This window comes from Pezoporus occidentalis, unplaced genomic scaffold (assembly GCF_034315485.1).
Source record: "Pezoporus occidentalis ecotype Australia unplaced genomic scaffold, CSIRO_AGI_Poc_V1 ctg86, whole genome shotgun sequence".
Taxonomy (NCBI): domain Eukaryota; kingdom Metazoa; phylum Chordata; class Aves; order Psittaciformes; family Psittacidae; genus Pezoporus; species Pezoporus occidentalis.
Window position 1 is genome coordinate 3,945,054 of NW_026916220.1, and position 25,539 is coordinate 3,970,592.

General features: G+C 42.2%; 2 protein-coding genes across 5 annotated transcripts in view; both read right to left on the reverse strand.

The window, feature by feature from the left end:
* COMMD10 (COMM domain containing 10) overlaps positions 1-11,888 on the reverse strand; it is a 121,219-nt gene extending 109,331 nt beyond the window's left edge. The window contains exons 1-5 of one of the 2 annotated variants that reach the window (XM_062604478.1): positions 11,885-11,888; positions 8,381-8,411; positions 8,158-8,248; positions 5,409-5,519; positions 4,082-4,237 (exon numbers count right to left, since the gene is read on the reverse strand). In XM_062604478.1, the coding sequence (XP_062460462.1) occupies positions 4,082-4,237; positions 5,409-5,519; positions 8,158-8,248; positions 8,381-8,411; position 11,885 (390 nt within the window). In that variant the 5' untranslated portion in view covers positions 11,886-11,888. Of the gene's footprint in view, positions 1-4,081; positions 4,238-5,408; positions 5,520-8,157; positions 8,249-8,380; positions 8,464-11,884 lie in introns of those variants that run through there. The other variant, XM_062604477.1, reaches the window with a different exon arrangement.
* Positions 11,889-13,052: 1,164 nt separating this feature from the next.
* ARL14EPL (ADP ribosylation factor like GTPase 14 effector protein like) lies at positions 13,053-19,117 on the reverse strand. 3 transcript variants are annotated; one of them, XM_062604390.1, is made up of 5 exons: positions 18,912-19,117; positions 15,857-16,050; positions 15,293-15,414; positions 13,718-13,854; positions 13,053-13,350 (listed from the first exon to the last, which is right to left on the reverse strand). In XM_062604390.1, the coding sequence occupies exons 2-5, from the start codon at positions 15,954-15,956 to the stop codon at positions 13,128-13,130; spliced, it is 582 nt and encodes a 193-aa protein (XP_062460374.1). In that variant the 5' UTR covers positions 15,957-16,050; positions 18,912-19,117; the 3' UTR covers positions 13,053-13,127. The 3 variants fall into 3 exon arrangements, with proteins under 3 accessions (XP_062460374.1, XP_062460373.1, XP_062460375.1); XM_062604389.1 differs by having other exon boundaries at positions 15,857-16,100; XM_062604391.1 differs by lacking the exon at positions 15,857-16,050 and having other exon boundaries at positions 18,912-19,116.
* Between the last annotated feature and the right edge of the window lie 6,422 nt (positions 19,118-25,539).

Below are 25,539 nucleotides of genomic sequence, written 5' to 3' on the forward strand. Positions count from 1 at the left end.
CTCAATTCTTCCTTCAATTTGCCCAAAAGCTCCAATGTTTGCTCAATGTGTTGTCTTAAAACAGAAATGAAAGATTACTGCCTGGTCCTTTTTGTGTACAGAAATAGACTTAATGGCACCATTTCAGTACTTTCAAAATAGACAACATCCAAGTACTAAGTGCCAGAAGAGACTCGGGAGTTATTTTGCCACTTGGATTTTAGTAAACACTTTAAAACAAAGAAAAAATTCCTATTATCTCTTTCTTAGTTACACTGTAAACTCTGTCTCATACAGTTTCCCTGGACACCCTCTCATGCTGAAACAGAACTATTAGGACTTCAGTAACACTAATCATGACCCCAATTCTGCGCTTGGACCCAGACAAGCAATTCTGTGCACACACCCACTAATCCCAAAATCAAGAAAATTCAGAATTGATACATGTACAGAAAACCACATGGCAAGTAAAAGCATGAAATATTCACACATATTCCAAATTCTAAATTAATACATAGGCCAGCACACCACCTAAACAGGTCAGTAAAGTCCCTACCAAATATGCAGTGACAATCAAAAAAACCTGTATATATTTTTAAAAGGGGATGAAAGAAGAAACTCTTTTCTCATAGAATCATAGAATGGTTTGGGTTGGAGGGGACCTTAAAAATCCCAATCCCTTGCCATGGACAGGGAAACCTTCTAGAGCCAGTTGCTCCAAGCCCCATTCAATCTGGCCTTGAATACTGCCAGGGATGGGACAGCTACAACTTCCCTGGGCAATATGCAGAGGAGTACTGCCAGCAGGCCGACAAGGGTGATACTCAACAATGGTGAGGCTCCACCTGGAATACTATAACCAGTGCTGGGCTCCCCAGTACAAGAGAGACATGGACATACTGGAGACAGTATAGCAAAGGACACGAAGATACTGAAGGGACTGGAGCACTTCACATGAGGAAGTGGAGGAGAGAAGCAGGACAGAGCAGCTGGAAAAGTCCTCTCTGGAAAAGAGAGGACTTGTCAATGTATATAAATACACGAAGGGAGGGCGGAGAGAAGACACAGCCAGGCTCTTTTCTGTGGTCTCCACTAACAGGATGAGAGGGAATGGGCACAAAATGAAGCACAAGAGGGTCTGCCTGAACACAAGAACACACATTTGCACTTCAGGGTGACCAAGCACTAGTACAGGTTGCCCAGAGAGGGGGTACAGACTTCATTCTTAGAGATACTCAAACACTGTCTGGACACAGTCTTAAGCAAGTGGCTCTAGGTGGCCCTCCTTGAGCAGAGGGGCTGGACCAGGTGACCTCCAAAGGTTCCTTCCAACCTCAACCATTCCATGATTATGTTGCTGGCAACTGTGACAAAAGAAATTACGTATTATTTTTCTGTACCTAATATTGCTTCTGTGAGAGAAGTGAACAGTGCAAGTCAGGAACTCATATACGGCCAAGTAAACAAGAACAGTGGGCTCATTTATAGTATCAATTGTTTTACATCACAATGAAAGGATCATACAATTATTACTGCACTCACATGACAAGAAGATTCATAAGATTATAAACAGATGGCAAGTTCTTCCATTAACTTATGCAATTCTAAAAATACTATATCTCTGTGTGCCTTCTTAGCAGAAGAATACATACTTTATTTAGCCATCAGTTTTGTGAACTTACTCTGTCAATTAAGGAAAAGTTATCATGAACTTCAAGTGTTTCACTCAACTAAAGTCTACAAGTTTAAGATTTTACAGGTTTTCAAAACAAACCAAGAAAGTAAATTTAAGTTCAAACTCAAATTAAACCTTAACATCTACACTCACAATCAAACTGCCATTAAACTTGTCATCTGGGCTAGGAAAAGAAAAGGAAAAAAAGAGGTGGGGTGAAAATGATGATTTAAGAGCTACACACCCGTATTTAAACCTGCTTAAAAAAAAAAAGAAGAAAAAAGTAACTTGCACTATGATATTTTTGCATTTGTTTTTCTGCAAGTTTAATTACAAATGACAGCTTAAAACTGCTTTATATGGGATGTAATTTACTACCAAAACGTCATTCCATTATTTGGGAATCTCCGACAGTGTAACATACACCAGAAGCACTGTATGTTGCTGGGCTGTAGACAAGAAACAGAGCAAAGTCACCCCCAAACCAGGCCATCAGAAGGCCCACAGGTGCATATGGTACAAGCTCCATGTGAAAGAGGATCAAAGATGCTTTTATTAGTTTCCCATATGCTGAAGACCCAGCAGTGAAATATGATCTACTGCATAGTCTGTCTGAAGAAAATTCTCAGACAGCTGCTTTGTAGGATATCTCCAGAACTGCCTTCTATTCTGCACACATATGCTGTATTTTGGAAAGTTAGCCATATAACCTCCTGCAATTTCACTTGGTTTTCAAATTACCCACCTCCTCCAATGGACAGCTATACTTGCCTATATACTTACCATACTGCTGACCTTTTAAACTTTGGAACTTGTGTGCTTGGCACTGGGAAATACTATCTCAAAAAGTATTTAGGCTCAGAAGCCTAAAATATCTTTTCAACTCAAACCAGTTTTTTGCATACTTACATTATCAGCCATTTACTTGTTTAACTTCATGAGTTAATATAATTTTGCATTAAAATTATGAAAGTCTTGTTCCAAAAATTACCCAGTTTTACAAAGGATAAAGTTTAAATACTGCAGAAAAATCAACTGTAATGCGATTCTGGGTATTTTTAGTCTGTTCCACAAACATAACTTGTCTTTTTAAAATGTGCATTTTATACCTAAGTGAAATTCTAGGTTTATTTAGGTTTAAACCTGATGGTATAACTTATGATGCTCTATTTCAGTCAGTATATCAGGTGTAGCTTTTAAACAAAATAAATTTTATATGTATATTTTACTAACTAAATCACAAACTGAATCTTATCCCAACAAGATATATAACAATGATAAAAATAAAGTCAGAATAATTAAATCTGTGCTCCACAATTCATTGAACCATGTGATCCTGGCTGACACTGCTATGTTCTGTATACATCTCCTTATGCACTTGAAGACTTATTATCAATTGACAGATATCTGCACCTTCTCATAAATGCAAATATCTAGGCCTCAAGATACAACGAGACTTCCACATGATGTACCAAAGTTTTAGCTGGTAGCAGTCACATATGAAGGACAATTATTATGTTATCACAGAAATGTAACTCAGAATTGTAGCAAGTACCTTACAATATGCACTACCCAACCACCTTACAAAATTAAAGACAGCAGGAGCTCAGGTACACTTCCAAGTACAGAGAATCAACAGGCTGATGAGCTAAACCACTAAAAGTGTTCATGAACGCATTTTAACCTTGCCCTATTGCAAGGCAAGTTCACAAACATCTCCAAATGGTATGTACGTTGCATTATTTTACATTGCTAATAGTACACATAACACAGAGTCATAGAATGGTTTGGGTTGGAAAAGACCTTAAAGATGGCTAGTTTCAACCCCCTGCCACAGGCAGGGACACCTTCCACTAGATCAAGTCACTCAAGCCTCATCTAACCTGGCTTTGAGCAGGCTTTTTTTTTTTGATGAAAGGGCCACAGCTTCTCTGGGCAACCTGTGGCAGTGTCTTACCACTCTCACAGTAAAGAATTTCTTTATAATATCTCACCTAAATCTACTCTCTTTCCACTTAAAGCCATCCCCCTTTGTCCTGTCACCACCTGCCCTTGTAAAAAGTCCCTCTCCAGACTTCTTGTAGGCCCCTTTAGGCAGTGGAAGGGGCTCCAAGGTCTCCCCAGAGCCTTCTCTTCTGGCTAAACAGGAGCAACTCTATTAGCCTGTCTCCATAGCAGAGATGCTCCAGCCCTCTGATCATCTTTGTGGCCTTCCTCTAGACTCACTCTAAGAGGTTCATGTCCTTCTTATGTTGGGAGTCAGGTTCCAACAGCTCAGATAACACAAAACATCCCTTTGAAGTGGAACTCCACTGCTCCCATCACAAACTCTGCACCTAATTTAAACTCCTTGCTTTAAAACAAAGCTATGTAGCTTTACCCTCTGTTAGGAAAAAAAAAAAAAATTAAAAAAAACAAAACCATTACCTTCTGAGGATTCAAAACCCTCTGCCTGAACTTTTCAATTGTATCTTGACCTGCAGCTGCCCATGCACTGCCAAATGCTTCAGTTTTGTCTTGATCCAGGTGAATGCTTTGCAGCTGTTGTTGCAATGAAGCAGGCTTCAAATTATGATAAACTGCCTGTTAAAAGGAAAAATAGCTGCTGTTGTTCAGTACTGTTCTACAAGTTGTGTCAGATAGACTCTACCACAGGTGGCCACCACGTTCACACAAGATTTTTACTAACAACTCTACTGCGGGACTGCAAGCATCCTGCTAGTATTAACCCTCTGAGAAGATAGAAAAGTGTAACTATCTTAACTGTATCGCAAAATCTCGTATTACAAATTACTTTTCACAAGATAGAAGAATTATGAAAAAATGCATATACAGGCTAGAACTGAGTATATGTTTCTACTGTACATACTATCAAAGCAGCTATCATAAAAAAAAAAGGGGGGCTTTGAAGTCAACTGTGAAGAAAGAACAACTTTTCCAAATTCCACATTGTTCAAGTACACCTGAACTACAAGGTAGTATAAAGCTTTCTTCTTTTCTAATGCTGTGAAAAGTGTTAACTATATGAACTCATCGTAAATTGAGGTGTTAAAAAAGGACAAGATTCAAATTCCCCAAGAGACCACCATTATGCATACCCTCTGCAAAGACTACACTTATTACATTTCCATTAAATGAATTGATAACATTGTGGCTGTGACAATTTCTAAGTTACCATATTTACCAGGTAATACACTGGCTTCCCAATCTGAGTAGTGGCAGAATGTAGGATCAGAAAGCCTTCTATGTTTAGAACATAATTAGCTCTATACCACACAGGAACTACTCATTCAGGCACTAAAGCTACATCAGGTGTGTCTGTTCACCAAAGTAAAGGCTGCTTCTGCGCATGAAAATTTTCCATAACTGGCACTTCATGTAACTTAAGCAGTGCTCATTAGTATTATCTAATATTTTCCTTACAGGAATAAAAAAAATGCATGGCTGTCCTGCTTACAATGAATAAGAGGAAAGACTGCCTCTCATAGTCATTAACACTTCCTCTCAGAGTCATGCAGACCTTGCTTCCACAACCTATGTTTAGATCAGCTAGTAACTCATTCCACAAATGCAATGAGTCCAATGCAAATCAGGAAAGCATGCAAAGAAAAGCAGTAACATCATACCCCCAAACCATACATAATATACTACATACACATTTTCCCTAATTCCTTTTAAACTTACATTCTATATTTTTTAAATCTACAATGGGATGAAAATATATATTTATCAATTCATAATGATAAAAAGGTACCTGTTCCAAAATGAATGATATAGTTTCAAGAACTAGATGAAGATCCTGCTTTTCCAATGAAAAAGCTATCTGAAGTTTTTCTTCCTCCTCTTCACTGAAGGTACTCTCAGCCTGAAGCACAAAAACATTTAGTTCTGACAGTCCGTTCATCGACCAAGACCATACTTGCCAAAATGAAAACTTTCTCCTCCTTTTTATAAGCATAGCGGCTGTCCAGTAGTTCCTGAACAGAAATAACAAAGTAAAGCTTTTTTCCAACAGAAAAACAAAAAGCAATTCCTCTCACTGAAAATCAAGATTAAAAGCCAACAGTATCACATGTGAAGTTACAAGAATTACGTGAAATACATCGAGAAAATACTCTCTCTTTGCATATGAGGAACACTAAAGAAATATTTTTCTTTCAACTATCAGATCACCTCCAACAACCTTTTATAAATTAAAATGAGAAAAGTATTAACTGTGTTACTTGAATCAGACCTCAAAGAAAACAGAAGGCAGAACTGTAGTGGAGTTAGTTACATTAGCTTCTTCCACTTCTGGATACTCTTCTGAAAACCCATGCTTACAAAGAAATTAAAGGCCTAATGTATGCTTATTTTCACAGTCAGATTTGAATCAATAGCCAACTGTATTACTGATGATTACTGAGAATGTGCTGTACTTTTAAAATACATCAGTTAAATTACTATTTAATTTGCTGCTGTAAATATAAATGCAGATATTGCCATCTTTTAAAACTTTACTAACAAATCTATGCTACATACATCAAAACACCATATTTACATCACTTAGCAATCCAAAACTGCAAAGCTACACAGAAAAGCAATTCAGCTTACAAAATAAGGTAATTACACAAAAATTTAAGTGATCACAGTATTTGTAAACAAGAATGTCAAATTGGAAACATTATTTGAATCACTGGTTGTTGGAAGAAAATGAAGAACACCGAGTATAGGCTTTGCTAAGTAAGTTTATTTGAAGTTTCCAGCAATTTAACATGTCCTAGAGTCAGACAATTTGGAATGAGTAGGCTAAATTACAAAGACCACTCCAGCTCCTGTAAGTGCTGACTGGAACTGAGAAAAGCTATTAAACTGCTAATGAGCAGTAAAAAACATAACAAAAAAAAAAAAAAAAAAAAAAACAACAACAAAAAACACGACAAAACACACACACAAAAAAAACAAACACAAAACCACAAAACAAACAAAAAAAAAAATCCAACCCACAAACAACCCACGTTTGTGACACTTTTCAGTTGCTAGTGAGCTAATAGCCATGCAAAGCAATGGAGACAGCAGCAATAACAACACATCCAAGCTAGTAAATTTGGGAAAAAAATATTTTAAAAAAACAACAAACAAGACAGTCAAATAATCAAAACAATCATTATGGTCCCAGAATCATGACCTTTAATACATTTGTATTTTCTATCTGTGCTTCTCCTAACCTGCAATATTTAAAATTTTAATTTGTGTATATATGTGTACAGAAAACAAATTCTGTATTTTTATACTTTTTAAAACTCAAAACAAGGGAATAAACAAAATCTGACACTGAAAGATAGAGAAGTTCAACAAAATAACTTCCAATGAAGCATTTATCTTACAGTTTCCCCAACAACAGTTAGGGCCAAGGTTAGATTTAATCTCCACTTGATTTTTTGGTATAGTGCAATGAAATTGACTATGTTTTATTTCTTTGTCATTTATTCTGCAGCTGAAAAAAACAAAATAAAAACAAACACAAGCCTCTGTAAAGATGAGAAAAATATTCACTAAAAGTTATGGACTTTATTTTAACCTGCATTCCACAGATGGCTTTGGGTGATGAACATACAAAAGTGAAAAACAAAAAATAAATATATGAATCATAGAACAGTTTGGGTTAGTAGGGGCCTTAAAGCTCATCCAGTTCCAACCCCCAGCCATGGGCAGGGATACCTTCCACTAGAGCAGGTTGCTCAAAGTTCCATCCAACCTGGCCTTGAACACTGCCAGAGATGGGGCAGCTGCAGCTTCTCTGGGCAGCCTGTGCCAGGGCCTCAGCACCCTCACAGGGAAGACCTTCTTCCTAATATCCTCTTTCAGTTTAAAGCCATTCCCCCTTACCCTGTCACTACATATCCCTGTGAAAAGTCCCTCTCCAACTTTCTCGTCAGCCCCATTTAGGTACTGGAACACTGCTTTGATTTCGCATTTAGTGTTTCTCTTGCAAGGTCAAGTGGCGTTTGTGCAAAAATCCAATGACCTCGAATCTCTTCTGACAGCATTCTCAGAGATGCCAGCACATGGAGGTGATGGAACCAGGTTCTAACAGGCACAGCTGACTCCCACACTATTCACCTTCTGCCATTCATTACTCGTTATTTCATTCACCTGAAACAGTTCTTAACAACTAATGATGAATGAAACTACGATTAATATGTATCTATATATAAATGGAAACAACTGACCCTTATGAAAACAGCGTGTGGTACCTGTTCCAGAAAGAGGACTCCGCAGTACATGCACAGAGAACGGACTCGGTCCTGCTTCGGTCCTGCTGCGTCCTCGCCGCGCGGGGCGCGGCAGCAGCAGGAATCGGCAGGTCAAGCTGCTCCGCTCCGGGCATACCGGTACCGCTGAGCCGGCCCCGCCGCTTCGCCCGGCAGGACCCGGAGGAGCCTCCACGTACCACGCCGCGCCCCCTCCCCGCCTGCTTCCCCCGCTCGCTCGCCCACTCACCTACCTACCTACCTACCTACCTTCAGGTGCAGCTTCTGCAGCAGGCGGGAGAGCAGCAGCGGGAACCGGCCCGAGTCCATGGCATTGAGCAGCGACACGGCCCTGCGGATGCTGCGCGGCAGGAGAGAAGACAGTCAGAGGGACCGAGCCCTGAGCCCCGGCACCGCGGCGAGGCCCTGCCCCCGACTCACCCGCCTTAACCCACCACGGTGGCAGCGGCACTGCGGCCGAGGCAGCATTTACCTGTCAGTCTCCTGAACGACGGGCGCCGCCATAGCTGCCGCTACAACCCCGCCCCACGACGGCAGCCCGGCGGGTCCAAGCGCCGCCGCTACTCCCCGCGGCGACGCAGCGCGGTCACGCTGGGCAGCGAGCCATCTCAGACGGCCCAAGCCAGAGAAGGGCCCCCGTGGGCTCGGGGCGCGGTGAGAGGCAGACTTACATCGTCTCCCTCGTGGGTTTACAGCACCCATTAGAGAGGCTGCGGCTGAAATCCTCGGGTTTAAAGGATTTAAAGACGGGCTGCCGCCTGGTGTAAGGCGCTTCTCGCGGTGTTTCCCGCTCCCTTACGTCTCCTCGGTGCTCGCTGTTCTCTGGTGTGGGTTGTGCGGAATTCCGCAGCCCCTCCAGACCCCAGAGAGCCTTTTTGTTCCCTTGTGGTACCGCGCAGCCAGCTCCAAACCACGGGCCAGGGAACTTGTTAGTACGCCACGAACTTGAAGTTGTCATACCTCCAGCTTTACACAAATGGTTCCAGAAGCCACGGAACTTAACAGTGGCTGGCGGCTTTCCCGTCCTCCCTAAATAACGTGTCCCCAAACCTTGGCCCATCCCATGCACAAGACCGAGCACACTGTGCCAAGTGTGTGCTGGCTGGTGAGCTGCATGAACAGAAGGGCATTAACATCGGAGCTTGCAGGGAAGCAGCGCTGTGTTGGGTATTTCGACTCCTTGAGTGAATGTCATGCCTATGAGACCTCTGGTTTCCAACAGCTTTGGCTGAAATTTGAAAAATGATCAAAAAGTCAATGGGACAAGCAAGTAGGAACAGGCAGCACAACTGTGTAAACCTTATTTTCCTAGGAAGCCAACTAAAACCATGTAAAATCTGCAAAAGCCCTCTGAATGTGGCTATAAAGGTTTGTAACATGCCTAAGAAGGGTTAGGTGAATGGTACTCAATTATGACAGGCTGAAGAGGCAGATGTAAACTTGCTGGAAATACGGTGCTGTAAGGAAATGTTTTACAGACATATATACTGAAATGTCCTTTATTGAAGTGAGGGGAACTTAGTCATTAATTTCAATAGCACCAGGGTTTCAGCCAGGACATTTGAAAAGGCAATGTATTTTGAATAGACTCAGCCTTAAGAACCAACTTCAGGGAATAAGAGTGACAAACCTGGCTGTATTCCAACAGGAAGCAGAGAATTCCTGGCTGAGACTTCCAACAACATCTGTACCATAGCTCTTACCAGAAGTTGGACCCACAGCCACTGTTACGAAAAGCCGCTGCACTTTTCAAGCTATTGTTCTGCAGTGAAATATATTTACATTTGAGCGCTTCATCTGTTTTTCTATACTCTTACAAAACATGAAAAGACAATATTCTAGGAAGAAATTTATTTGGCTAGAAAAGAAAAATGACTGGTTTACTCCATGCTGCAATAGCGTAACTTCTTGTTCTAGGAAGCTTCCCCCGAGAGCAGAATTTATATATAAAGTTTGCACAGACAAAATGAGCAAGGGCGACTAGAAGTCTAGACAATTGCTTGCTTACTTTAAAAAGTCCCAGCTGATACAGGTATTGGATGCGCGACTCAGGTTTGCTGCCAGTTCTCTGGTTTTATAATCATGTGGACCTATTTTTAAAATGTTTTTTTTCACGCTTTTACTTCGTTAAATGAATATTGAAAGTGAATAGTCTAAATAATGAACATTGAAAACTGGACAGGATCTTGTTATCTTTAGCACACCTTTGTATCTTAAAAATTGTAATATTTAATGGCCTTCACTTTCATTGTAGCCTCTTTTGAGCCACATGATAATTTTATTGATATTTCCTTTAAATTGCATGTTGTTCTAGGAACAGCTTTAAATACCTAATGCAGTATGCTAGGACAGCTGCTGTGTTTCTTTCTGCAGAGCTGTGACAACTTCTGATATCAAGAAGTATAGACATATTATTAAATAACAAGGGTCTTCAGTGGACAGCTTTCTGACTTTAACTTGAAGCACACTGTAGGCAAACAAGATGCAGTGCATAGCTCTTACTTTGATTTTGGAGCTTTCAAGTTTGTAAATAGCAGGAGATGCACAGTAGAGTCTTTGAAATCAAGAGAATCCACGTAAGACACTGCCCTGGCACATAGGAGGTTAGTAGATAAAAAACCATCTTTACCTACACAAAAATCATACGGGAGCACATTCATCATTTCCATGAGATCAGTTTCTTTGTAGTAATAACATCTTAGAAAGCAGAGTATGAGAATCTCCTTCCAGATAGGTATGTATTGTGAGCAAGGGAAATACAGTGGAAGGCACAATAAATTCAAATTAATCTGTTTTTAGGCAAGATACTAAAAGATGGTACCTTAAGTAGGTTATAGTTTAATATGTACCAGTGCTTTCATCTGTCCTTGAGCTACAGCGGGAGCACTGGTAGCCATGGGCAAAGCAGCCACACAGGACAAGTAAAAGACAGGCAAAATTGATTCACGGTGTCACAAACTGTTTAACCTGCATAATCCAGGACAGAGGGGCAGAGAGGGGAAGGGAAGAAGGACCAACAGGCCTTATAGAACAGTTCACTCATTTGCTTTCCGTATTTTAAACAGCAGCTTTCTAAAGCAAACTCATTCCATAGGGAAAAGCATACCTCATTGACATGAGGTAAAAAGATGATCTAGTGTCATCTGGAGAGTGGCAAATTTCATAAGAGGCTAAGAAATGTTCTCTGCCTTTTCTGGTAAGGGATTTTATTTAAAACCACAATGTCATGCAGTGTGGCATTATGTAACTGCCTAAAAAAACTATCAGATATGGGCACTGTTATTTTTATGTACATGTATCTGCCTCTAAATTTCACAGTCAATATAAACATATGTATGACACCGGTCTTTCTCTTTTTTCTCTTCCCTTCCCACCTTCTCCCCTTACATCACCCCAGCCCCAATGTACAAGTGCCCTAATCTGGTGGTTTTTTTCAGGTTTTGTGCTATTATTTTCAAGGTCACACTGTGTTTGTGATGGAGTTCTCTTACACTTTGCATTTAGCTATGATTTGTGATAGAGGCACAGTCTGTGTTAAAAACCACAGAGTCGCACCAATGAATTCAATAATTGGACAATCTGGGTTTAATCACATTACTCAAAAAAATTGAACATGTAGCTTTACCACAGGAATCCACTTGAAAAACTAATCGAGTTTTGCCTTTAAGTGGAAAGAATGTGAAGCTAATTCAAACCTGACCAATTCAGATCTTCAGATTATTTCAATGGAAGACTTCCATCTTCCTGTCCATGTAAATTGATTGTCTTCTTGAAGAGCTCCTTATTTAATCAAGTGCAGAATGAGTCTGACACACCTGGAACAAGAAGTCAGTCCCTGACTACAATGGAAGGATTTCCATCTACCCAAAGAAATACAGGTCAGAGATGGCATTGGCTATTTGGACTCCCAGTACAAGTCAAAGGATATACTCTGGGATCAGGGGGGAGTATGAGAGAACACCACCAGATCTGAATCTGACTGCCACACAGAGAGTGTTTTAACCACCATAGCAAATATTCCTGTGAATTTTTTTTGGTACTGAGTGTTTTTATGTTACAAGCTTAAGTACTAAGGTGTCACTAACCGAGAGGAGCAACAAATCTTTCTGAGGTATCAAGTCTGAAGGAGGCTGTGGTGTTAAGGCATTATCGGGATCTGTTCCAGGAAGTTTATTCTACAGGGAGGTATCTACACATTGGAGAGGAGGTCTTTGCCTGCAGAGAGTGGTGACTTGTACGGGAGAAAAGTGGTCCCTCCTCAAAAACAAGCAGCAAAGTGCCCAGGCCCAGAGAACAATTCCTCCACTAGCAGCACACTCCTGGAGTTTGCAGCATTTGCAGCCTTCCCCTCTTCACGATCCAGAGATCCCTCCCTCCCTCAGAAATTTTGTGCATGTCCATCATGAATAAAAAGACCTACTTCATAGAAGAATCATTACCTACCTCATTAGAATCCTATGATTCTAAGGCTGGTTGCAAGTTATGGTATTTGAAATCTGGCATGCTTTGCATGAAGAGGAAGCTCCTGGAAATGAAGAGGCTTTTCTGTCCAAAGGCGTAATTAACCAATCCATTTACCTCTAGCTGTATAATTAATGACTGATCAAGGTTGAGTGTTCTATATGCTGTAAACAAAAATAAATAAATAAAATCCTGACTGAATATGTTGGTTTCAGTCTTGCAGGCTAAGCAGCAAGAAAGAATTGCAGAATTGTTTCTGTTCTCTGCTTGATTTATGGAGGGACATGGGAAGTGGTGACCTAGTTTCAAAGAAATGTTAACTCAAGTGAATCCTGCCTCATGTTATACAAGACATGAATGCACAAGAAGGAAAAGACACTTGCACAAGCATTCACAAAACAGCCGTGTCATACATCTGCATAAATGAACAAGAGAAATCATCAAGAATAAAAAAATTATTACAGGTAACGTGGTTCAGCTTCCCAGGGTCAGAAAATTGTCTTCCCATGGCAGTCCAGACACCTTCAGCTTTAGAAAATCAAAAGTACTGACTAGGTACTAGGTAAAGCACACAAGGATGAGGAAGAATGAAACAGATACTTTCATGTAATGGAAAAGATTAAAGTCTGCTAGGCAGGCAGCAATAAAGAAGCACTGACAGGCACTTCACTAGAGACAATTCATAAAGCCAAGGTTTGCTTTAATAAAATGTGAAGAAGGAAGAACTTTGCTCACACACAAAAACAATAAGAACAAAGTCAGTCAGAGTCAAGAAATGGAAATACACTGATCACATTCCCATCTTCAGTCTCAGTTTTCTCATAAAACCATTTCCTATTGCAGCGACATTCCGCTCCACATTTTTTTGAATTGCATTTGGGGCAAGGATAGAAGCAACCCATGCAGGTCTCTTCCAGGCAATCGCACAAATCAACGTTATTACAAAGCAGCCTGCCATGTCTGTCATACTTCTTTGCAGGTCTGCAAAAGAGAAGAAAAAGTGATTTTCACAGAATGCTTCAACATGTACGAAGACTAAACCAAAAAATGTGGAAAACATCTGTCCAGGAACAAATATTTTCTCTTTAACAACCTCACAGCATAATGAAATACCAGGATTACATCCTAATTGCAACAGCCGCTGTTACTAAAAATTAAAGTATGCTAAGGAAGTAAATCAAAACTCTCTCAAGTTACACAGAAAGCTTGTTTTCCTAACACAGCTTTCATGTGGAATAAGAAATCTGCTGCAAAATATTAATGCTTTTATTAGTTTAATTTATATTCTGTAAAGAGCATACCAACCATTTTTTTAAAGTAACATATGTAATAAATTAGCACATCTTACTTGGGCTTCTTAAAAAAATCTTGTTTCATCTGTGACATGCATGCTTTCTTTTTCTGCTCTCTAGTTTCAGGATTGAAGTCAGCTACCTGAGGTCCTGGATTTTGAAAGGCTAAGGATTTTAATTGTTTCTCAAGTTGCTGATAGAAATAAACAAGAGAAAGATTATAATTAGTGCAACAGATATTTATTAGCTGCCAAATGACCTCCTGGCTTTCAAATTACATTAAAATTCATACTCTTGATAACTCAAAACCGCACAGGTAGGAAAGTGAAGCAAAACTCCACCTAAATTAAGATAACATTGTTTAAAATGCTTTCTTGTCTGTTAATTGAGTATTCCTTTGCCCAACTATATATCCTGACAGGAGAGGATAAACCATGACTCTGCATACACGTGAGTGGTACAGTGGCATGAAGTTTGAAGGTCATCGTGTGGGAGACAGTATCATGTATTTTTTTCTTCAACTTTATCCATAATGTAGAGACAAGTATTTGTGATTATAAGCATCACAACTGGATTTGCTGTATCTTAACTGTTCTCTCAGATGCCTAGAAACCATCTCTGTCCAAATAATCTGAGGGCCATAGAAACGACTGGCAGAGCAGCTACTGCATGAAGGGAGCACAAGTGAGAAGTATGAAAAAACACAGACAAAAATAAGGAAGATAAACTGAGCAGAGATTTTTTTAAACAGGAGGGAGCATTTTCTTGACTATTTTATGGAATTCATATTTGTAAATAGCTAAAACTGCTGAATAGTTCTGGAAGTTAGAACATCAGCTCTATGTATTGCCATTCCACACAGCCAGTGTATGTTGAGAGTCATGTCTGAAGTCAATGCAAAGAAACATGGGCCTTGTGTCAAACAATTTCTCTTTGGACAGTGACTGTGGACATCAAATGTACACTTGTAATTCATTATGCAATGACACAAACACACATGCAGATTTATCTTTTCCCCTCCTTGGTAAATGCAGCTGACTTGCCACCCCTCAACTTCCCTAGGGGGTGTCATCCCTTTCATGGTCCACAGTGATTTTTCACAAACAAGTGATCCCCTTCATTACTTCTCCTGGGGAAAAAAGTTCAGTCCAATCTGCTGATACAGTGATTTAGAAATACTCACTTGAAGTCACTTGAGTCTACTTGTTTACATTGTAGTTGATGCCATGCATCTTCAGTTGCATCTTTCTGAAAACCTGTAGGGCAATCTCATGCACCTACGCTGTTCAGCCATTTCTTTTGCCTTTGAGTATGGGGAGATCTTCAGTTCAGAAGATATGCTTCAGCTTCATCATTGTCCACCACCATAAATTATGCAATTTTAAGTTGAAACATATAATAAACTATGGAGATAGTCCTTCCTCAAAGAGTACTCTCTTATTTCCCCACTTACGAGATCATTGAGCTCAGAAGTGTTCTTAGCCCTCTAAATCACTGCACTGCAAACTTGACTCATTTCACTGTTATTACTGATACTTCTCTATTGACTCTAGCTTTTTATTTCTGTAATTATGTAAGAAATTGAAGGCAATAAGTATCTTGATAATAAAAGGGTACTGACGAAGTCATACCAGTTGTTTTTGTGTTACTGAAGCATCCTTCTCAGGAGAGACATTTCCTTCTGCAGATGTTTCCTGGGCAGAACTGCTTTTCTTGCAGTTTTCTTCTGTGACATCACTCATTTTTGGCCACCCTTGTGAAACACACACATACATGTGTTAAGACATATACGGAAGTGTGAGATCCACAGAATTTTAAGTGAAAGTTTTAAGGTAAGCAGGTGATATCCATACTAGGCTTTATGTATTCTTAACCCACAGCAAATGCAGAATAAATGTTGCTCAGTATCAGCCTCGATTAAACTGTATTAAAATAATGTTAACTAACATAACAAAAGCTGTATCACCAAAGGCACTCTACAATTGGTTAAGCAAACCTCGGAAAATCTCTAGTGTTTAAATAACACAAAAACTGAAAGAAATGCTGTCATCTGTGATTCTGTAGCTGGCACCGCTTCAGCGCATTGGCAGCTGTACCGTAAAGGTGAGAAACAGTATTCTCACAGAACGCGTAAGAACAACCGGGGCCGGGCGGTGGAAATTAGAACAGCACGCAGGAGCAGTCATTTCGCTTACCAGCAGGTGACACTATTCTCCAAGCTGCCGTTCTTTTTGCAAGCCTCCGAAAAAGAGTGGCCGCGGCGGCGTTGCGGGGAAGCAGGAGGGGTCCGGCCATATTCCCTGACGTTATTTATAGACACCCAAAGTGTGTGTGTCAGAGTTGTGTCCCTGGCAACGAGGCTATTCCCCACATATTCACAATTTTGTTTCTGAGGATTTCAACCAATGGGCTAAATTTCTTGGCTTTTACACCTCAGTCCTGAAACATTTTGTGTATAAACAGAATGTGTAAATTCTAGGATTAACAGAAAAAAGCGAATCACTCACTTTACTAACAAAGCACCCGGGGAAGACTGAGTTCTGCAAGTCTGTCCTGCAAAGGCCATCCATGACCTCTCTGCAGCCACACAGAATGGGGGTGGAAACTGTTCAGGATGGCCTTATAACCCATCTTGTGAACCTACTTAGTTAAAACATTTTTATGCAATATATGCAGTGCCAGTGCCTCAGACTTTTACTCCAAACACCACCAGAAATATTTAAGCTTTTTTGGAGTTCACTCAACCCTTCCCCAGGTGCTGCCCATTTGCTCCTATTGCCTCTCAAAGGTAGTGCAGCTGTCTCTCCCAGGTTACCCTGCACGTTAGGATTGTTACCCAAACACTGCCCCAGAGATGATCTTCATTTCACCACTGCCAAAGAACCAGCAGAAGAGGAGAAGGAGAGGAGTCCAGGCCTTTAATTCCTTCTATTGCAGCCCCTCCCTGCAGGGTGCCAGTCAAAGCCGGAACAGCAATGAGAACAGACGTTGTAGTAACGGGAGGGGATGCTTTTTTGGGGAGGTGAGAAAAAAACACCTTCAGCCTGTTTCAGACAGGGTTTCCCTTTCTCTTCTTCAGTGACTTCAAGAATGACTGAAGACTGTAACAGTTTAGTCCTGGGACTTGAGCATCTTTCTATAAAAGCATTATAAAAGGAAAGCTATTACCATGCAATTAGTATTTGCTGTATGGAGGAGCCTTGCTCTCCCACTGGAAATTTGCTAGGGGCCCACAAATAAAATGAGAATGAAGACCACTGCTCCAGAGAAAGTTAGTATTGCTCTTCATTTCCACTCAAGTTTAAGTCGTGATAAGGATTTACTTCCTACATCTCCTCTTATGTCCAAACCATACATCCAGCATTGTTAAAGCATTTCATGTGAGTATGCATGACCACCATCCATGCCTGTTTTATTACAGTGTACAGGGTTCAGGAGCAGAACAGCCATCAGGAGCCAACAGCGTAAGCATGCAGAATTTCCATGTGTCCTCTGGTGGTGTAAGTATTTGACTCCTTTGGCAACTAGGTCCAGATAACTACCAGTTACCTGCAGCCAAATGCACAAAAATCAGAAAGCCACTTTTTAAATACTGTCAGAAAAGGAATATGCATCTTGTTCCAAATGTGTTTCAAATGCCCTTGCACCTCAGTGGAAATGTCCCACACAGAAAATCTGGCACATTTCTGTCTCCATCTGTATTGTAAAGTGTTAAATTCTAATCTCCAGGAAAGATACTCAGAAATGAGACGGAGTGTGACTAGGAGACTGTGCAACATTCAGAAACTGGTGAGACCCACAGGACTGATTATCCTCCACAGCATGTTCTGAAGGGGAATAAGAGAACAAGGGAGACTTTGAGACTTACACATCCACTCTCACATCTGCAAAATCTAGTTATCCAAAGGAAAGTATTCTTGGCCATAAAGTAGAGTTCTTCCATCTACTATTTTTGTCTGGCCGTAGTGATAATTCAGGAGCAATGCATTGATGCATAGTCTCTTCCATAAAAATTTCAACTCTGCAAACAACCATCAATTGCACTGTTCCTCCACGAAACCCTGTATTCTCCCACACCTTCTGAATACAGCACATACTTCCTGGAGGCGATAATCCACATTTTAACATCCCACCATGGCCACAGTATATGGCTGAGAACTTGCAATTTTGGCACAGATCAGTGGCACAGCTGGCAAGGCTAAAAGCATATTAAGGGAGGAAGAGAATCAGAGCCTGTATTATACTAAACAGAATTGGTCTTTTCCAAGGGACGGATGTTTCTGCTCAGAGAACAGTTTCAGAAGATGCTGGGATGTGGAAGGGCAGCATTTGTTTATGATTTTCATAACAGCAGTATTTTCCTGTATCTGCTCTTTCAAGAATTTAATATTCCTATTATGATCCTTGCAGTTTGCACTGCTGAATATTTCAACTGGTGTGAAACGTGGTGACCAGCATTCCAGATACTTCGGCTGCTTGATCTCAGCAGCCTAAAGCTAGTACCTCTGCAGAGCTTGACAGAGTGAATGCACATTGTTTTCAAGTTGTACTTGTTCATCCCATTGGAAGCTTTCTGGCTGAGATCTGTACGTATGTTAATCACCTTCACCAGGGCAAAACAAGATGCTGTCCCTACAGCTTTAATCCCCTTATGCCCACACAGATTAGACTGACCCATTGCAACAGTCCCATCTTGCTCATAGCCTGGTTCTGCAGAGATGTCAGTATGCTCAGAAACCAGCAGTCAGGCCTGTGACACATTCTAGTATGCATCTTGAAATCTCTATAGGACATCTGGTGCCAGCCAAATTAAGACTGAGAATAAATTAATCTTTCTCAAGATGAAGTATGGACGGAGCTGTAAAGATGTGGAAAGGCCACTCACCAACTAGTCCATGCCTTCTCTCATAGCCCTAAATGTGGGGGCAGAAGATGGCCTCGAAGTCAGATGGAAACACAGACAAGATGAAAAAATAGGTCTCATCTCTCGTAACTCAGATTCTTTCACAGAAAACTGATAAACATGGTGACAGAGCAATGGCCCATTCTGTGACAGAAGTCTGGAGGAACAAACCCTGCCCTCTCCCAGTAAAATAAAACAAATCCTCATGAGTTTTCCCTCACAAACCCACAGCTTTTCTGCCATACCTGAAAGTGAGGGATTCTTTGGCTTGAAATCTAATGCAATTAGAAATTTATGTGCCTCTTCTGGTTGTCATGCAATAGGAAGAAGTGATCTGCCAGACTTACCTCCTGAAAACCTGCAGTTCTGAAGGGCTTATGTTCAGTTCAGAGCAGACAGCAAGAGAGAAAGGAGGTTCTCCGGAATTTTAAATTGTACTTGCCAAAGGAAGGGACTGGCACAGTGTAGGTTTATTGCTGCACAGTTCCTCTAGTAGTGGAAGTATGACATCAGCCCCAGAGCAACTGAAACAGAAGACAAATAATCAAAATAGTGCTCCCCAGAGAAGGAGGCTGGAGACAGTGCCAGGTGACTATCTTAAAGGACCTCACATTTTCTGCCTCATTAATTATGGCTTTAAAATAGTACAAAGAGTGGAAACAGAGAAATTATATAAACTGGGGTGAGAGTCCTCATTATTAGTTGCACCTGCGGTATGTTCACAGAGCAAATGTACTTCTTAGAGCTTTCTTTTTCTTGAAAGTAAGTAAATTAAAAAAAAAAAGACTGTCATAGTTACTGCATTGTACAAAAACTAAAAAAAAAAAATTTAGTAGTATGGATGTAGTAAAGGAATGTTTTACGACATCAGACAAATATTTTGGATACTGTTCAACATCTCAAACCATCTCCTAGCTAAAGTGACAATGCAACCTCACCATTACGCTTACTATCTTTCAGGATTAGTTGCACTAGTGCGGACAACTCAGGCTCCTCCTGATACCTCTAGATGCCAGTTTCCAGCATGCTGCAATCACTTACCGCTTTTATTGCTCTTTAGAACACAGCTAAATCTTAATAAACTTCCTGTCGTGATTTAAGCCCAGCTGGCAACTCATCACCACACATTCGTTTGCTCACTCTCCTCCTTCCCCCCCTCACCTTGCTGCTCCAGGCGGGATGGGGAGGAGGACTGAAAGAATGTAAACCCAACAGGTTGAGAAAAGAACTAAAGTATAATACAAAACTACTGCTACTACTACTAAGGGAAGTAACAAGGGGAGAGAATATAAAATTAAATAGGAAAAAAAAAAAAAAAAAAAGAAGAAAGACAAGTGACAATGTAATTGCTCACCATTTGCCAACCGATACCCAGACTGACCCAAGCAGTGATCTGGGCCTTCCGGACAACTCCCCCCCAGTTTATATACTGGGCATGACGTGATGTGGTATGGAATACCCCTTTGGCTAGTCTGGGTCAGGTGTCTTGTCCCTGTTCCCTCCTGGCTTCTTCAGGCCCTCCTCACTGGCAGAGCATGAGAGACTGAAAAGTCCTTGACCACAGTAAGAGCTGCTCAGCAATAACTAGAACACTGGTGTGTTATCAGCATTGTTTTCAGACTAAAGCCAAAACACAGCCCTGCACCAGCTACCAGGAAGAAAAATAACTGTTAAAACTGAACCCAGGACACATCCAAACCTGTCAAGTCTTATGAATTCTTCTGTCGTGCTTAAGACAAATAGTCTAACATCCATCGTCTGGGGCATTTCACAAACCAGTCTGAGAGCAAGTAAACTTACGATTTGCCATGTTCTTTCCCTCAAAACACTTTTAAAACCAAAAGCCAATTCTAGCAGCAGACCTTAGCTAGGTGATTTAAATGCTGCTACATATACCTCATTTTGTTTCACAAACTGTTTTTCTTGTTGTGAAAATCAAACACAAATGTCTCAAGCAGAAAAACAAAAAAATCAGTCTCCAAGGTACTCATACAACAGCAAGCCACAAACAAAAACCTACACCCTACAAACTGCGTAACAAATAAAACTGAATTAGTGCTATAAATACAAAATTTATAATTAAACAAGCCTACACTTACTACCTATTTTTCTTTCATTTTGCTAATACTTAACACTGAGGTATCTCAACTTTTTCTATATTGTTTGTGCATGAGTTATATTTGTTTATCATGGCATGCATGATAGCATGAAGCCTGCAATCTCCTCAGAATAGTTTTTTAGTGAGTGGATGTTAGGCTACGAATATGGATGGTAGGCTACGAATAAGTGAGGATATACAAGTAAGACTAAAATCTTTAGAGAGATTGATTCTGGTGGTTCAACTCCTAAATGGTTCCTCCAGGAACAAGATTTCCCCACTGTGAGCATGTGACTGTAAATACACCTCCAGATATATGATACAATTGTACTAAGGGGTTTGCGGGGAGAAAAAAAAAGAAATTGTTAAAAAGATTTCTTCTAAGCTTCCTGGCCATCATCCAATGTCAAGCTGCTTGCTCCTTGTACACCTCAGTGCTCTCTGCCATGCAGTGCACTCAGTAGCAGCCTGCAGCCAGCACAAATAGGGCAGCTTGAAGAGGGAAAAAAAATGCATTTTCAGGTATTAAAACCTAACTTGTAATGTTCTTATCCCACTGGAAAACGGTTCCCTGGAGCCCTTTGTTAAACATTAACACAGAGTAATGTCTTAGAGGTGTTCCTCTTACAGACAATTCATTTTCCCCTTTTCCTTGTCCTCCCCACACCCATTTTTTTCTAAACTGTCAGGTTTATCGGGGTGTTTCTGCCTCTGGATTTTTCTTTTCTGGATTTTCAAATCAGCAACGGCCAAGGCGGGGGGGGGGGGGGGGGAGGGGGGTGGAGGGAACTGGCAGGGAGCATATGGAAAGTGGGGGGATAATTCGGATAACTATAGTGGCAGAGATGCCAAGGGAAGAGGCTATGAGACGTTTGGGTGAGACACACGGGGAGAACAAAACACCTTTCTCCAGAGAAGGCTGTCAATCCTCCTAATCGACCAGCCCGGCGCCCCAGCGGCTCAGACCACCTCATGGCTTACTTAGTGACGAGTCTTCCACACAGGCAAAAGACAGCAAAGAGTTGCTTTCTCCTGTCCACCGCTCTGTTACCGAGCCCGAAGGGCGAGGCGCAGCTCTGCTGTCATTACCGCGGCCGCCTTCGGTTCGGGCCGCCTCAGCAGCGTACTCCCCCCCCCCTTTGCTGCAACCCCTGTGCCGGTTTCGTCCTTCTCCGTGCTTCCGCCCCTCCGCTGGTCGGTGGCGAGGGCCTCGTCTGCTCCCTCTCTGCTCTTGCCGCTAAATGTGGGGTATAACGGCCCTTCCTCAACCTCTGCGTTCTGCCCATGGCGGCTGCGGGGCTGTGGGGAGCCGAGGGGCCCGGGCTGGTCCCAGTGCTTCAATCAGCTGTGGGACACACCAAGCCTCTCGGCCAGGCCGGCGGCGCACTGGAAGCGCCAGCTAGCAAAGGACTAAAATGCCGGCAAGCAGAGGGGCTAGGGGAAGAAACACAGAGCTACAAACAGCAGTGCGAGCGCAGGGACAGCGAGGCAGGCGGGCAAGGAGCTGCTGCAGGCGCCAGGGCAGGCAAACCCCTGCGGCCCCTGGACAGGATGGTGGTGGAGCAGGTGCACGTGCCCTGGGGGAACTGCGGCTTGTGGGAAGGACCCCGCCATGAGGCAAGGAAGAGCATGAGGAGGGAACGAGCGGCTGGATGACCTCAACTGCCATTGCTCCTGAGGGACCACGGCCTGACCTCAGCCCAGATTACTCCTCCCCGCTGGGCTGCTCATGGGGAGGAGGCGGAGTTGGGAGTGAAGATGAGCCTAGGAAAACACGAGGGCGGTGGGAAGGTGGTGGTCTCTGTTTTGGTTGTGTTTCTTGCTACTCAAGTTTAACTGGCAATAAATCAAAGTAATTTCCCCGAGGAAATCTTTTTTGCCCACGATGTTAATTGGTAAGTAATCTCCCTGGCTTTAACTCAACACGAGTAGTTTTCTCCCCACGTTCTGTTGGGTGGGAAAGCACCGCTATGGGCCTCCTGCAGCCAGTTAAGGTCAGCCCACCATCGCTGCTTAGGTGCCTGCCTCAGAGAACATCGCATCACAAAGAATGATAATCACGAAAGATCTCAGTGCGCTGTAATACAAAGTTAAACACAAAATTGATCACTCACGAAGATGCAGTTGGCAAGTAGCAGGGAGTAACCCTGAGAGATGTCCCCGCTCAAGGGGAGATCACCACCACTTAGTAAGCTGCTCAGCAGGGACTGCTCAAAGAAAGCTCACTTGGGCTGTCATATTTATGGAGTAAAGTGAGCCAGCCGGCTCTCAGCCAAATTCCGCGCAATGGGAACGATATGCATGGCACTCCTTGGACTCACAACCTCCCCTGTTCCTTGGCAAAGGAGTCTCAGAAGAACCACCTGCTTTCATTTGTACGAATCACATGGTCAGTGTTCAGTTTGCAAGCTCGTAGGCACCAATGCTCACCATGTCATCCTGTCCCTGTGTGGGTTTTCAGAGAACAGGGTGGAGTGAGAGAAGTTCTTGGCCTGGCGGTGTGCGAGCCCTTCCTGCCTTTGGGACCTGCATCACACTACCACTGGTCTGGTCAAAGAGTTCGGTCCAGCCATCACACCCCTGAACCTCTGTGCTAGGGGATCCACATGCAACAGCTTTTTGTCCTCTCTTAATCACTACACAACAGAAATGAATTGAGGCCACATCTTTATTCATTTATGGCACTTTAGACTCCGTTCCCTTTTCCCTACCCCATACTCACCCTTCTGGGACTTGAAACAACACTGAAAGGAGTGCTCTTGGATCTTGACTTAACACTGCTGAAGTCTCTCTTCCTACCTGGGAACAGCTTGGCTCACAGAGAAACTGCATGGGCAGTGCATGGCAGCAGGAGGACACAGGATTTCTTAGGGCCAGCTATGGCATTTGGAGGGAAGCTGGAAGCTGTGTGCTGTGGGGCAGCTGGTAATGGTGACTGCAGCAGAGACTGTCAGGCTGCATTGATCAGCACTGTCAGGGTTTAGGCAGTGTGAGCTATTGATGGGCCAGGAAGACGCTGTGCCCTTCAAGCCAGCTCAGAAATGGACAAAACCAGCCCAGAGCAGTACAGAGGCAGGAGAAAATGATGGAAACTGAAAGAGACACATGGAGCATGTTGGGGACACAGCTGAAGATACACACTTGGGAGACGGGACTTGATACCAGAGGAAGGATGCCCCCCCCCCCCCCCCAGGCAACTGCAGCCCATGGGCAACTCATGCCAGAGCAGGGACACTGGTGAGGAACTGCAGATGACCAGCACTGGGGCAGGGGCACACCTGAGGAAATATCAACCCTGTTCTAGATGAATAACACAGGATCCAAAAAAATACAACATAGTCCTTCAAAATACCTCAGGTTGAGTTTGGGGAAGTAAGGCAAGCAGTGCACTTAAGAGACTGAACTTTTCCCTCTTTACACTGTTCTCCTCATCTCTCTTGGATCTTCCCTTGCTCCTGCAGCTTCACTCATTTGCTCATCCTGTTCCCAAATTCACTCATTTGTTCGTATCCTGTCTCTTCTTTGTACCCCTGGTCCTCTCAGCTATTTTCATCCTCCCTTGCCAGCTATTCTGGACTAAACTTCCTGTAACAAAGTTTTACCCTTAAGCCCAGTAGGTGCAAACCATTTCCTTCCACTGATGAGGAACCACTCCACCTTTCCCTGTGGTCCTAATGCTCCCGCACTCCTTCCACTGCACAATCTCTTCCCCATCCCTGCTAGCTCCAGAGTCTCCTGCCCTGTCATGCATGCATGCTGTGAAGGCAAAACAAGTGTAAATTTTTGATTTCCACACTGTCAAGGCAGAGAACAGAACTCAAGTAAAACAGCTGGTCTTTCCCCATCATAGATACTTTTCCTAATCATAGATACTACTGAATGCACACCTTCTCTCACTGGAAATTGTCATCACAATTACATGCCCCATAGCAGCTTCACAGTCTGTGTAAATACTGTAAAAGCTTATTTCCTGGAGTCCATCCATGTCCTCATACTCATTTTTGATAAACTTTCTTTTACCCCAACTCCATTTGCAATAAAACAGCTTTCCCACCTTGCCCTGGATTCCTCTTATGCCTGTCTCCTTGCCTTGGTGCACCTCCCATCTGTCACTCTCCAGACCTCTGTGTTCAACTTGTACTCAACAGCAGCAAGAACTGCCACTGAATAGCTGCCAGTATTACATGCCACCAAGTGAGAATGTGTGGACTCTGGAAGCAAGAGTGTTTCACATCTGCTCCTACTCAGGCAGCTTAAGTAGCAATCATCTTCACCATTTGCCTCTGCCACGAAAACTGTGCTGCTATTCTGCAATACAGAATGTCAGCCAAGAGGCATACATTAGTTAGGAACCACTATTTGAAAACAATTTCTTATTTAAAATTGCTTTACTGGTTATTTACATATTGGCATTTGTAATTAAACAGTTTTCTTTCAGTAGAAAGAAGAAAAGTATTTTAAAAAATAAGGAAGAGTAGTTGGAAAGGAAGAGTAGTTATTCATGGTTAGAAAGAAATGGTTTGGACCTATTGAGCTTAGGAGTAAAATGTTATGGGAAGTTTAGTCCATAAGTCCCATAATAATTACTTTCTTGAGCTATGCTTAGCCCATCTGATGAGACATGCAGAGTCAGTGATTAACTGGTGTTAAGTCAGGAAATGCTGAAGCAAAACCTCCCTAATTCACCATAGCCCCAAGGAATTCCTCTGCTTTCTGAACTGGCTTGACAAGGACTGTCAAGAATGCATACAATTTTCTTTGGCACTACCCTTAACTGGATTAAATGCTAAAGAGGTCAAACGATTCCATCACAAACCTGGCTGCACCAGTTGGTAATTCCCATAAGGGGAGCCTGTGAGAGTCTCAAAATAGTTACC